At 33.6% G+C, this 13,158-nt stretch overlaps 1 protein-coding gene across 1 annotated transcript; it reads right to left on the bottom strand.

Moving 5' to 3' along the window:
- Positions 1 to 10,519: 10,519 nt before the first annotated feature.
- On the bottom strand, positions 10,520 to 12,901 carry LOC134257387 (sentrin-specific protease 6-like; the record flags this gene model as incomplete). The annotated part of the gene is made up of 5 exons (XM_062740012.1): positions 10,520 to 10,684; positions 10,938 to 11,156; positions 11,704 to 12,097; positions 12,436 to 12,528; positions 12,773 to 12,901. Coding segments are annotated over 5 exons (1,000 nt in total), but the record flags the coding sequence as incomplete, so codon positions are not given.
- Between the last annotated feature and the right edge of the window lie 257 nt (positions 12,902 to 13,158).

The raw sequence follows: 13,158 nt of genomic DNA, 5'->3' as shown, positions 1-13,158 counted from the left end.
TGTACTTGTTATGTGCTGGTGTGTATGTTGTCACTAGCACTAGCCTGTGCTGGGAAAGGAAAATCAATTTCAACTTGAGTCAACAATTCTCCCAGATTTGCAGTTGACAACATGTGTCTTTTGCTCCTCCCCCTGTAATGTCTTTTGCTCCTGTGCTGGGAAAGGAAAATCAATTTCAACTTGAGTAAAAGATTCTCCCAGATTTGCAGTTGAACAAAGTCTTTTGCTCCTGGTGTGTATGTTGTCACTAGCACTAGCCTGTGCTGGGAAAGGAAAATCAATTTCAATTTGAGTCAGAGATTCTCCTAGTTTTGCAGTTGAACAACATGTGTCTTTTGCTCCTTCCCCTGTACTTGTTATGTGCCGGTGTGTATGTTGTCACTAGCACTAGCCTGTGCTGGGAAAGGAAAATCAATTTCATGCTGAATCAAATTTTCTCCCAGATGTGCAGTTGAACATTCCCAATTACTTGTTATGACCTTGTATGTACTCCTGTACTAACATACGTGTTTAGTATTGAAACCAGTTACATACTTGGTATTAGCTATTTTCTATCCAGTCATCTACACTAACTTTTGCATGGAAAGGAATCAATTTATACACACTTTTAACATGACCTGGAGTTTGAGGCATTATTTTTTTATCCTTCTCTAAAACTCTCTGTCTTTTGTTGTATCTTATTACTAGCCTGTGTTGCATGAGGAAGCCATTTCATACATAACTTAATTTTTTTTCCAAATACTTACTGTGAGCTGGTGAACATCCTTTCAAAGGCCTATCTTGGGGGAGAAGTCTTGCAACATGGAAATTGGAGGAATTGTGCTGCTGCTGTTTTGTCTAAATTACTAGCACTAACTATTTTTGGAAAATCTTGTGCCTTTATTCAACTGCAAAAATATTATTATGGGAGGATAAGCTAAATTCTAAAGCAATTCTTTAATTCACATTATTTTTAATTAAGTTTATAGTTGAACTGTATGTCCTAAATTACTAATTTTCCTGTAAATAACTGACAGATGCTCATTTTAAATTAGGATTGCCATTTGTATATTTCTGCAGAACAACAGAGTATATTTAACAAAGTTCTCTTCATAATCATAAAAGTTTAAAGCAATTTATTTTGGCTTTTTCTCAACCTCAAGCTTATGCATAATATTAACTATACATAGGTACCTGTTTCAGCTTGTTCTGTGCTTCTATGTCTTTCATTCACATGTGGATTGAGGGATCCAAAATAAAAACCAAAACCAAGGCATGCAACTTTGCATCTACTTCTCTTGGTTTCTGGTGAATTCAAAACAAAAGCTCACACAATAAGCTTATAATTCTCTCACCAGTATGTAAGCTAATGTTTTAAGTTTTTGACTTTTAAATTCTTTAAACTTGACATGATAAGTTTAGCATCTACTTTTCACCATTCAATATACATATACATGTATACACAGCGTCATGATTTGAGCAATTAAGTCTACCCCAGAATGCTTCCACATAAGTTTCAGCTTTTCTGGCCTAGTGGTTCTTGAGAAGAAGATTTTTCAATGACCCCACCCTATTTTTGTCTTTTCTTGATTATCTCTCCTTGGAAGGGGGATTTGACCCTTTATTTTTACAATTTAAACTCCCCTTCACCCAAAGATGGTTTGTACAAAGTTTGAAAAAGAAATGGCTTTGTGTTTCTTGAGAAGTTGAAAATGTGAAAAGTTACCAGATGGACGGACGGACAGCTAGATAGACGACGGACAATGGGTGATCAGAAAAGCTCAGGAGCTTTCAGCTTAGGTGAGCTAAAAACAATAAATGCAAGTTTGAAGTACATTACACTGATAATCACATATTTTGCTTGAATTATTACAGTTATAAACTGCACTTAAAACTAAACTTGAGGTCATTTTGAGATTCTTACAATAGAAACTTTAACTATCTACAGCTATACTTAATAAAAACTTCACTTTCACTTGTAGAATAATGGAAAAATTACACATCATGATATCCCATCTGAATATAGTATAAGATTTGTAACAATAACATACCTGTATTAAACCATTTAGGTGAAGTGACCTAAGCTGATGATCCAAGTGAGGGAATTCTTGGTTCATGTATCAAGACTTGCGACATCCTTGTATCTTTACCAGATGCGATCACTGACAGGGTTTTCTGGTCCTATGCCTCAAACTTTGCAATAATTACATGTACAAGAGGACCAGTGCTCTTCTGATGAATTGTAAAACCTATCACTTCTATTTGAAGCCTTTAAGTATCCAAAGGGATCTTAAGATATGGCCCAATATTCTAAAAGTTTATGCACATCGCATATATAAGCACAAATGCCCATAGCATTAGGCATTCTTAAACAAATTGTTTGGTTGCCTTCTCTCGACTGACTGACTACAAATGGCCCGAATCAACCCTTTTTTTCTTATTACAGGATACAATAGTTTTTCTTTTTATTCCTCTTATTCTTTCAACAAATATGTTACAATTTTCTGGAAAAAAGATTTCCCCACCTAACTACCAACTCAGTAAGTTTACCCTGAGTTGGGAGAGGGCAAGCAAACATTATTTTAAAGATGGCCTAAGCTCTTTGATCCTTCGGCTCAGAAGAGTTAATATAGAAAATACTGGAGTTTATATGTTCATTAAAATGAGGACCTCACGGCTTGCTTTTGGTTTTTACAAAAAAACTTGTTTTTACCAGGATGTATCAGCTGTGATTAGGTTTGTTAATCAATCCCCTCACTAAGTCACTGTTTCCAAAATTTTTACTACAGTGAAAAATACAGTACCATAATATCAATCCAAAAACATAACCATGAAACATTTTTTTAAAGAATTATTCCTCTAAGCATAGGATTTGCACACAAAAGGAAATGCTAATGATGTGTACACATTTCCTATATTTAATTTCATTTTCTGGACACCTTCTAAAACAACAAGATGCCTTCTGCTCATATTTGTAAAGTAAAAACTCACCATTTTACAATCCGAGATTCTTTTCATAAAATAAAGCTACCACATATTTGAACTCACAGATGGACGTGAAAATTATCAGTTTGATTTCTCAATTAATGATGTGGGGCCATCAGTGATAAATTAAGTTCTTTGATAGCTTTTATGCTTCAATTTATCTTTTACATCCATTCACAAATGTAGATGCAACACAGATAATAAAATATTTTGTTCACTGAACAAGCTGAATGTTTCAGTTTCCAAAAATTTCAATTTACCAAAGCTTTCAAAAATTAATTAACACCAGATGAACAAGTAACACTGAATTTAATGATGAAATGATCCATGATTTTGTTTTTACAAATAAGGTAATTATACATGTATGGACCTGTACAGCAAACAACAAAATACTGCTGTAAGCACTTTAAATACCCACGTAAGAAGAAAGGAATATTTCACCTTCACATTCAATTATGTTCATGAAAATTAAACATGTATCTGTTCCTTCAATAATCTTAAGTTTTGGTTTTCAATTATTATATTAAATAGGAGGTATCAAATTTAAATATTATATAATTGTTCAATAAATGTGAATTTATAAACACTTATATTACAAGAATATTTCATACTAAAATATCTTAATTTTGCATCATTTACAACCATGAGATAGATCTGAGAAAGTTTTTAAGCATTCTGTTTTTAATGGAATATTAACATAGCAACATACAGCAAATACTCTTCTCTTCTGGAATTTCAAAACTGGTATTCACACTCTCAACAAATCTCTCCAACAAATACAACTTTAAATCATCAAAAACATACAAAAAAAATTGTTTATTTACATGTGCATCTTATTTACTTTGAGTAATGGCATTTGTTGAGTTTCTCACAGCTTTTCCCATGATGCAACTCGACACATTTTGAATACAAATTCACAGATATTTTTTTATCATATTACATCTTTAAACAATGCAATGGCATTTAGCATGTTTAGATTTTTATTTCTTCATTAATGTAATGCTCCTGATAATCAAGTATCCCTGAAATTTCACTTACAGGGACAAGCCGAACAAAATGCAGGTTTTTTATACACATTCCAGTCAACTCGTCCAATCAATGTACAGAGATTTGAACAGTTATTTGGTCTTGTGTATAAATAATAGCCTCCAATCATATCACACAGTTTTTCGTATCATATTAAATATTGAACACAAAATGAAATTTTAAAAATTTCCAGTCAAATACTGAATAATTTTCACCAGATTATTTTTCTCCAATCTCTCTTGAGAGTGACCACATTCGGTATGAAGTTTCAACCAACTCCTGGAATATTTCCTGAACAAATCACTGATGGAACTGGATACCTGTAATATCCAAGGAAGGAGGGGGGATGTCATCTAAATTTTCAATCAACATGCACTTTAACTGCTACCATTTTCATATAGAATTTCCCTCACCCCAAACAACTGCAACATAAACTCCCAGAACATCTCTTTCTGTAGCACCAATTGTAACATGGTAAGAGAGAACAACCAAAAACAGAAACGAATTAAGGTCCATCAAATGAACCAGTAAACACTTCCAATATCACCTTGGTTGGAGAGAAATCTACCACACATTCCAGACAGAGGGGGGTCAGGATTTGGCTTTTTCTTGACTTTCTTTCAGTCTCATCACCAAGTCTCTGATTTCACTCCTCTTGGCCGTGACCCTTTCCTCTGAGAACCAGTCCGAGAGAGATTTCAGTGGAATACTAAAGTCCGACAAGAGGCCCACGGGCCTTAAAGGTCACCTGAGTAACATGTAACAGCTTTCCAGCGATTGTATTTGGTTCGTGTTTTAATCCCAAAGCCATGAAATTCACAAGTTTTGAAGGAGGCACCATTGCTTATCAAAGGGCAGATTTCAAAGCATTAATTTACTTTTAGTCAAAGTACCCCCCTGCTACCCCTGACCGAGCGGCCCCGAAATCATCTATTTTGAAAAAAGCCCCCTTTTTATTATAAGGCCAGCATTTTTTTATGTTTAGTTTTAGTTATTTGGATTTTAAGAATAGAATTAAGATCAGATACCGGAATTAATTTTTGAATAACATGGAATAAATTTATTTACCCGGTACATTTATTTTACTACGGATAACCATGAAAACATGCACTGATATAGAAAGCGGTGTCCGCCCCCACCCTGGAATTTGCAAGGTTATAAATTCATATGCTTAAGCAAGTAAAAAGTGACCTTGGACACACACCTTGCTGGAAAACACGGATTTGTGATAAATCGGAATGAACAGTAAGAGGTTTGGAAGGAGGGTACATGTAGTAGAACTTGGAGTGTAAGCCGAGGGCTGGCTAAGATGTTGTAAATGTGGCTTACCATTACAACTTTAACACACTATTTCATTGATGACATAAATATGGTTTAGCTTCTTTGTGAAAGGTATGAACTCACCAATTTTTACACAGTTTGTATAAAACAACCTTGAAAGGTTTTTCCCCATATACCGGTACTGTTAATCACTTTTTATTCGCGAGAACTTTATTTTCGCGTAATTACGCGAGATAGTATGCTCGTGAATTTAATTCTCGCGTATAATTACTATTCTCGAAGATTATATAGAGCAATCACCATGCACAATTCGTGAAAACTTTGTTTCGCTTATCAGGACTCAATGACTATCTCGCAAAAAAATGGGGTGTCGCGAAAATATAGTGATCTACAGTAAAACAAGTTATTCCATATATCCATATCTATAGAAACAGGCAGTATTCCATATATCCATATTTACAGTTTTGAAAGATGTTACAATTTTTCTTTAACAAATTTGAAGTAATGCATATTTAAATTCTTTTTTCCTAAGCATTTGATTTTATTAATAGTGAATGAAACTAGAACAGTGACCTGTAATTAATGATTCATTGATTTTACATTATTTATTTCAGATCCGTTTAAGCAATACAACGTGTAATCATATTTAGAGGCAGTCCACCGAAAAACCAGGCAATAGGTGGCACATGGGGTGTCATGGATTTTAATTATTTTTTGCATGTAGATCTTTTTAAGCAAGTGTTTTCACATGACAACATCAAAAAAAAATTTTAGTGGTCCTGTAACCCTATTTTTGGTAAATGTCTAATTTTTAGTGCAAAAAGATCAACATAAAGGTATAAAAAATACTACGTTTTAATTTTTTTTAAATATGTAACTCAAAAGCTAGATATGTCAATCAATATTATTTATAGTAAAGACGCTTATCTTTCAATTTATAATGAATAAGACTCCAAATTTTATTTTTTTTCGTAAAAAATATTGTGGTCCAAAATTGAGTTTTATAGCAAGTGACTTTTTGAATTCAGTATCCGAATTTTGAAACGTTATGAAATCCAATACTTTATTATGACAGAATTTTTTTCTCATGTTATTATGAATACAAAGTACAAATTTATGAGTCACCTCATAAAATTGGTGATAAAGGTACATGTATATTGAGGGAAATAAAGAGTCAAATTCACCTATTATCTACGATTTTTACCAAATTAAACCGATCCTAATCAGAATTATGTAAAAACGAAAATACTATTATTGTATTGTTAAAGAACAAGCTTCACTTTTGCCTTATTTGGCCCTGTGAATTTCTGAAAAACTGAAACCGCATACTTTTAGTTAACAATGCAGTAAAATATCACTTAGATCTTTGGTGACTCCGATCCTATAAAGAATGACGTCATTTTCTGGCTAGTCAATGTATTATGACGTCACGAAATGTGTCAATTTCCTCATATTCAGATAAAGTCTACAAAAACGGCCAATTTTTAAAGATATTTTTTGATATTTGATATGGAGCGCAACCTCTGATCTAAAATATGCAACTAGTAAATGATAAAACTGTTTCTGAGGATTCATGGACATGTTTTATTTTTTACATGTAGATCAGAGGGTGCGCTCAAATTATTTTTCTTCACTGAAAGTACTCAATTATACATGTTTTCCTAAAAATTCAAAAACATTGCAATTTCATAAAGCCACTTCTCCAAGACCTGGACTTAGTGAAGAATTTTTTTAATAGGATATGAAAGAACCAAGTTTCTATTTTATTTTCATGCTTCAAATAGAAAAACAAGTGTTGATCAATTAATTGGTATTTCTACAGGGCCATTTTATGCATAACATGAACCGACTTCTTTGGCGCTTTTATAGTTCAAAACTTACTATATTGTTATACTTGTTTTATAAGTGGCAGTTGACATTAGTTTGATAACTTTACAAGTTTTGAATTATTTTCGATCGAGATCGGTTTTATTTCAATCGGGTGTGGTTTTTAAAAGAATATTTCCTAAACTTGGTTCTTCATTTTAATTTACCAGAGAAATAATATGCCCATCCTGTGTTTCTTTTCAGTCATTATTTAACTTACAGATGATTTTACGAAAGCCAAAGAAATTATCAAAAGAGGAAGAAGCGTCGGACATGCAAACAGAAGCTGAAGATGACACTCAGTTGAAAAAAGAACGAGAAGGTAGTTTAATATCTAGTAATATTACTCAGAAAATATCACCAAAAACAAAGCATACATGCAAGATCTGATACATTTATCTTCTTACCTTTGTTCAAATAACTGGTCTTCTCTTAAAGCAGCACTCAAAATAAATGTATTAAATTACATTCAGGTGATATCCTTTTTGTATCCAGAGTAACCCTCGTTATGAAAGCGAAGATGAGGAACCATATACATGTAATACTAGTATGTGTTTCCTATCTTATACTGATACAGATGCTCACACGACTTCTCCTCGTTTTCAGATTTTATTAAAAATGTAGTAATGTATGTAAATAAACACTAGTGGTCAATGAGACATACCCTGTTTCCCGACTTCCCACTTATACCTTCCTTTAAAATGTCAAACTGGACCTACTCTTGCATGGCAAAAAAGTTCTTAAAAGAGGGTTTTTGTTTGTATTAAATGCTTACTGCATCACTAAGAAATGTGTTCTCTTTGCTCCGGGTCAATTTTGATCTATTTTCACTGTAATTTACCTATTAAGAAATACATGCTTAACTAGTATTTGGACCTTCCATTTAAAATTTACGATATAATTTCATAGAACTTACAAAATGAAGTGAAAATGTCATATTTCATGGAGAAAATGTGTACCTACACATACCTGAATTAACGGGATTAAATAATGTCAAATGTTCATATCAAAAGAGTTTTTTATCAGTTACACATTGGTCGCAAAAACGTCGTGTTCGAGGTTGCGCCGCTAGGACATACCATTGCTAACAAAAACATTATCAATTCATTAAAAAATAAAATCTATGATTTATGGTTTATTCTTCAGATAGAAAAGATGATACTAACTAGATATTTCAAAATTAATTGATGTACCTTAAAGTAGGTCTATATTCGCACTACGTCATTTACGAATAGTAAAACCGGAATCGCGCATCCTTTTTCCGAGATGAGAGTTTTTAACTATATTGGTTTGACTTTTACTTAGCGTTTTAAATATCCGGTAACGATTTTGCTCGGTCGCGTCAACAAACACATATTGTACAGTTTAAGGATAAATTAATTAAAAAGAAAACGACTGGGAACAACTTTCGGTTGACAGAAATTAGTTAATAATAACGATATTTTTGTGAATGATGTATGTTTGATATGCGAAAACACGGACCATATACATGCTACATCAGAACATGACTGTATCAAACTATCGAGGCGACTATTGTCGGCGGCCAAGTTGAAGCTAATAGTGATAATTCGGAAGAAAAGAAATGACTGCGATGTGACTTACAAAATTTATGGATTTTACTAATCAAACATTACAAAATTTACTTTGAATAATAATAATTGCATAAAACACATACCCCCCTCCCCCAACCTGCTTACCCACGAACCCCAATGCAAAATTATCTTTTGAATAAGTATTTGACAAAAGTTGATTCACTTGCAGCATACTTTGTTACTTTCTGTAACAAAATCATCAAGTTTCTGAGAATCAGTGAATTACTTTCATTTTCATCGTCTCCAATTTAAAGTCAAGTGTGTTTTATTTTTTTTTTTTCGAGTAAAATAAGATGACTTTTAGGGACAATAGGTTTTGGGTGTGTATAATTATTGTTTTAAATAATGTACAAGCTTGTTAATACAAGTATACACTCAAACATTAACAGTATTACAGAAATATGTGGCAATACATTACTTCTGGAAGAAAGAAAATAGGGGGGTACCTTTAGTGTAGAGCTCATACCATGAAAAGTAATGCGTCAGCATATTTTTTTTTAAGCTTATTATTTTTCTTAAATATAATTAAGTAAAAATAATGCAAATTTACGAAGTTTGAGTCCATAATTTTTTTTAAATGACCGAAATTGTCCTGGGAAGCATATTTTCTCACATTAAATTTTGATACAATAGCCTAACAAAGTGCATCTATTTATAATAATTCATGCAAAACAATGATATTTTATTGTTTAATAACATGTTTCTACTCTATTTTGGGTATTAAAGTTGAATATTTAGACTTAATTAATTTATATACAACAAATTCTAGGATATGTAAAATTTCAGTATTTTACATTTCTGGGTATATACTCCGATAGGCTATAGCGGAAAAGTGAACATGTTGACATATAATTTTTCTGGTGTCTATCCATTGCTGGGATGTATGTCTATCTTATAAAAGCAGATTTTTAATCAGAATTTTTACTTTACTTTGATTGCCAACTGGATTTCCAATATAAATAGCTTATAGTAAAACTACTGTATATAGCTAAGGAACAAATATTGTCTGTAGAACCACTGTCTAGTGTCTATAGCTTGTAGAACCACTCATCTAGTGTCTATAGCTTGTAGAACCACTCGTCTAGTGTCTATAGATCATAGAACCACTGTCTAAGTGTTTATAGCTTACAGAACCACTGTCTAGTGTCTATAGCTTGTAGAACCACTGTCTAGTGTCTATAGCTTGTAGAACCACTGTCTAGTGTCTATAGCTTGTAGAACCACTGTCTAGTGTCTGTAGATTATAGAACCACTGTCTAGTGTCTACAGCTTGCAGAACCACTGTCTAGTGTCTATAGCTTGTAGAACCACTGTCTAGTGTCTGTAGCTTGTAGAACCACGGTCTAGTGTCTGTAGCTTGTAGAACCACTGTCTAGTGTCTATAGCTTCATTAGATTGTAGAACCACTCATGTAGTGTCTATAGCTTGTAGAACCAGTCTAGAGTCTACAGCTTGTAGAACCACTGTCTAGTGTCTATAGCTTGTAGAACCAGTCTAGAGTCTACAGCTTGTAGAACCACTGTCTAGTGTCTATAGTTTGTAGAACCACTGTCTAGTGTCTATAGCTTGTAGAACCACTGTCTAGTGTCTATAGTTTGTAGAACAACTGTCTAGTGTCTGTAGCTTGTAGAACCACTCTCTAGTGTCTATAGCTTGTAGAACCACTGTCTAGTGTCTGTAGCTTGTAGAACCACTGTCTAGTGTCTTCGCTTGTAGAACCACTGTCTAGTGCCTATAGCTTGTAGAAACACTGTCTAGTGTCTATAGTTTGTAGAACCACTGTCTAGTGTCTATAGTTTGTAGAACCACTGTCTAGTGTATATTGCTGGGGATAACCACTGTCTAGTGTCTTTAGCTTGTAATACAAATGACTTACTGTCTACAGCCTGTAATAAAAGTTCCCAGAGAGCTGGATCTTTCAGTTCCTCTTCCGTTACCTCTCGTCCCCGCAGATCCTACAATATAGGCAAAGGATTACAAAGAGTTAACAGTGAGTAAGTCAATAACATTTGTTACAAATGAACTTCTGTATTCTGATAAGCAACTGACAATTTTAATTTAAAACCGTTTCTTATTAATTGAAATTTCCATTCAGTATTTGACCACAATCTCACTACAAACAGTTCCTTTTTCTTACAAAATACAAATGTATCTCAGCCATTTACATCAATGAACATTTACATTAACTTTATGTACACAAAGACTTACCCTCACAGTGGCTCTGAAGACAGGTTTTGATGGTTTGGCTTTGGCTTGGCTACTTGTTTCCGTTTTACTTTCACTTTCACTTTTGCCTGTGTCCTGTGAGCTGGTATCAGACGGGTCCTTTGATTTCTCTGTCTCTGCCTGACTTTCCTCCATTTCAGACTGAGCAGGACTTTCACTTGTGTCCATCATTTCTTCTGAATCCTCAGCTATTTCTTTTTTCTGTGCATAGAGAAAAGTTGACTAAAATTATTGACCATTTTTATTTGTAAAATCATTTCAATTATACTGTAAATCACTTTTTATTCGCGAGAACTTTATTTTGGCGTAATTACGCGAGACGGTATGCTCGCGAAAATTTCATTCTCGCGTATGATAAAATTCCTTAAGAATACATAGAGCAATGACCACAATTCGTGAAAATTTTGTCCCGCTAATAAAGAGTCGATAACTATCTCGCTAAAATAAGGTGTCGCGAAAATTAAGTGATCTACAGTACTGAAGGAATATAAATATTTTTTTTTTATCAATTCACACTTCAATACTCCCCTCCCCCAAAAAATTCTTCACAAAGTGATCATTTAGTTTTAAAATGCCACTTATAAGTCAGTTAAAAATTAAAAGCCTTATTTTGTAAACATGTAATTTTAAACTAAAAAATCTTGAAATGTTTTAGCTGTGCATCATGGAAATCTCATATCATTCTACAAGTCCAGCTCATTGTTATTCTGTTCTTCCAAAAAAAAAAAAAAACTACCCCACTGCTCACCTGTCCCTCTGATAGTGAATTTTCCTCTGTCTCCATCGCCTCTGCAGCACTTTTCCCACTCTCTGCACTTTTCCCACTCTCACTGCTGTTCTCATCATCAGGTACCCCCTTCACTGATCCGTCACCACTTTCACTGACCGGTTCACTGTTTTTTACAACCTTTGGAATTCGATAGCCTTTAAGTGATTTGACTGGTTCCTTTTCTAGTCCTCCTCCTTCTGATTTGACTGGTTCCTTTCCTGCGCCCCCGTCCTCTTTTGACTTGGGGTCTAGAGGAGAGATTTCTGGTCCTATTGTCGGTGGTGTTACCATTCTGGCTGACTTTGGTACGTAAGTTACACGTTTGGCACTGGGAAGTCCAGGGAAGCAAATCACAGCCAGGAACCAATGAGAACTGCATGAAAAATAGCAAGAGTTGGAAAAATTTTTAACAAATCAATATCTTTGAATTATTTTCCAATATAACTAATAACTTTTGTTATCAAAAATTGATCTTTTTATTCTCCTTTCCACAACATTTGTAACATATTGGTCTAGTATTGTCTGATTTTGTATTTATATTCAAAAGAACAAAAATTCTTACTGCAATTTGAATATTTGATCTCTTTTCCCCCCCCCAAAAATGTAATCTTTATCAGTAAGTTTTAAAAGCATTTGAAGGATAAGTGTCAGGATGACTGAAATTATACAAAAATTGTAGCACTCTGATTACTGGTAATATTTGACACTCACTGTTCATTAATTGGTACAAAAATGAAGTCTTTCTCAAAGAGATCCACTTTCTTTGTCCAGTTTTTGACCCTGGCATGCTTCTTCTCTGCTGGACTAAAAACAAATTATTAATAGTATGTTTAATCAACATTGTGTAAGAAACATAATCGTAAATGTCCAGTAACCATTAAATGGTGATATTGTAAATGCCATACAGCAATTCATCTTATAAACAGTTACTTAATAGCTTTCATTCATATATACAAAAAAAAATTGTTTCTGTTGTTATAAAATGTAAAGTTTTTGCTGCTGCTAATTATATCCCAACAGTTTTGTGGTTGATTTTTTATGCCCCTACGTTTTATCTGCCATGTTGTCCTCTGGTCCACAGCGACCTTGTCTCTGGGTCAGACGCTTAAAGAAGAACGAGCTGAATATGTGTGTCCTCTCCCTGTCCTTGTCACTCAGTACACTCAGGAATAGATATCTACAAAATATCACATCAGGAATAAATGTCTACAAAATATCCACAAAATAACCTCAGGAATAGATATCTACAAAACATCAACATCAGGAATAGATATCTACAAAATATCAGAAACAAATACAGTATCTCCAAAATATCAGGAAAGGATGTCTACAAAGCATCAGAAACAGATTTCTACAAAATATCAATATCCAGAGAAGATACATGTACATGTATCTGCAAAATATCAACATCAGGAATAGATATTAGCTGCAGAT

The sequence above is a fragment of the Saccostrea cucullata genome, unplaced genomic scaffold, assembly GCF_032062105.1.
Source record: "Saccostrea cucullata isolate Sc308-1 unplaced genomic scaffold, CSIRO_AGI_Scuc_v1 ctg21902, whole genome shotgun sequence".
In the NCBI taxonomy this organism is placed as follows: domain Eukaryota; kingdom Metazoa; phylum Mollusca; class Bivalvia; order Ostreida; family Ostreidae; genus Saccostrea; species Saccostrea cuccullata.
This window is presented reverse-complemented; position numbering and strand designations above follow the sequence as displayed.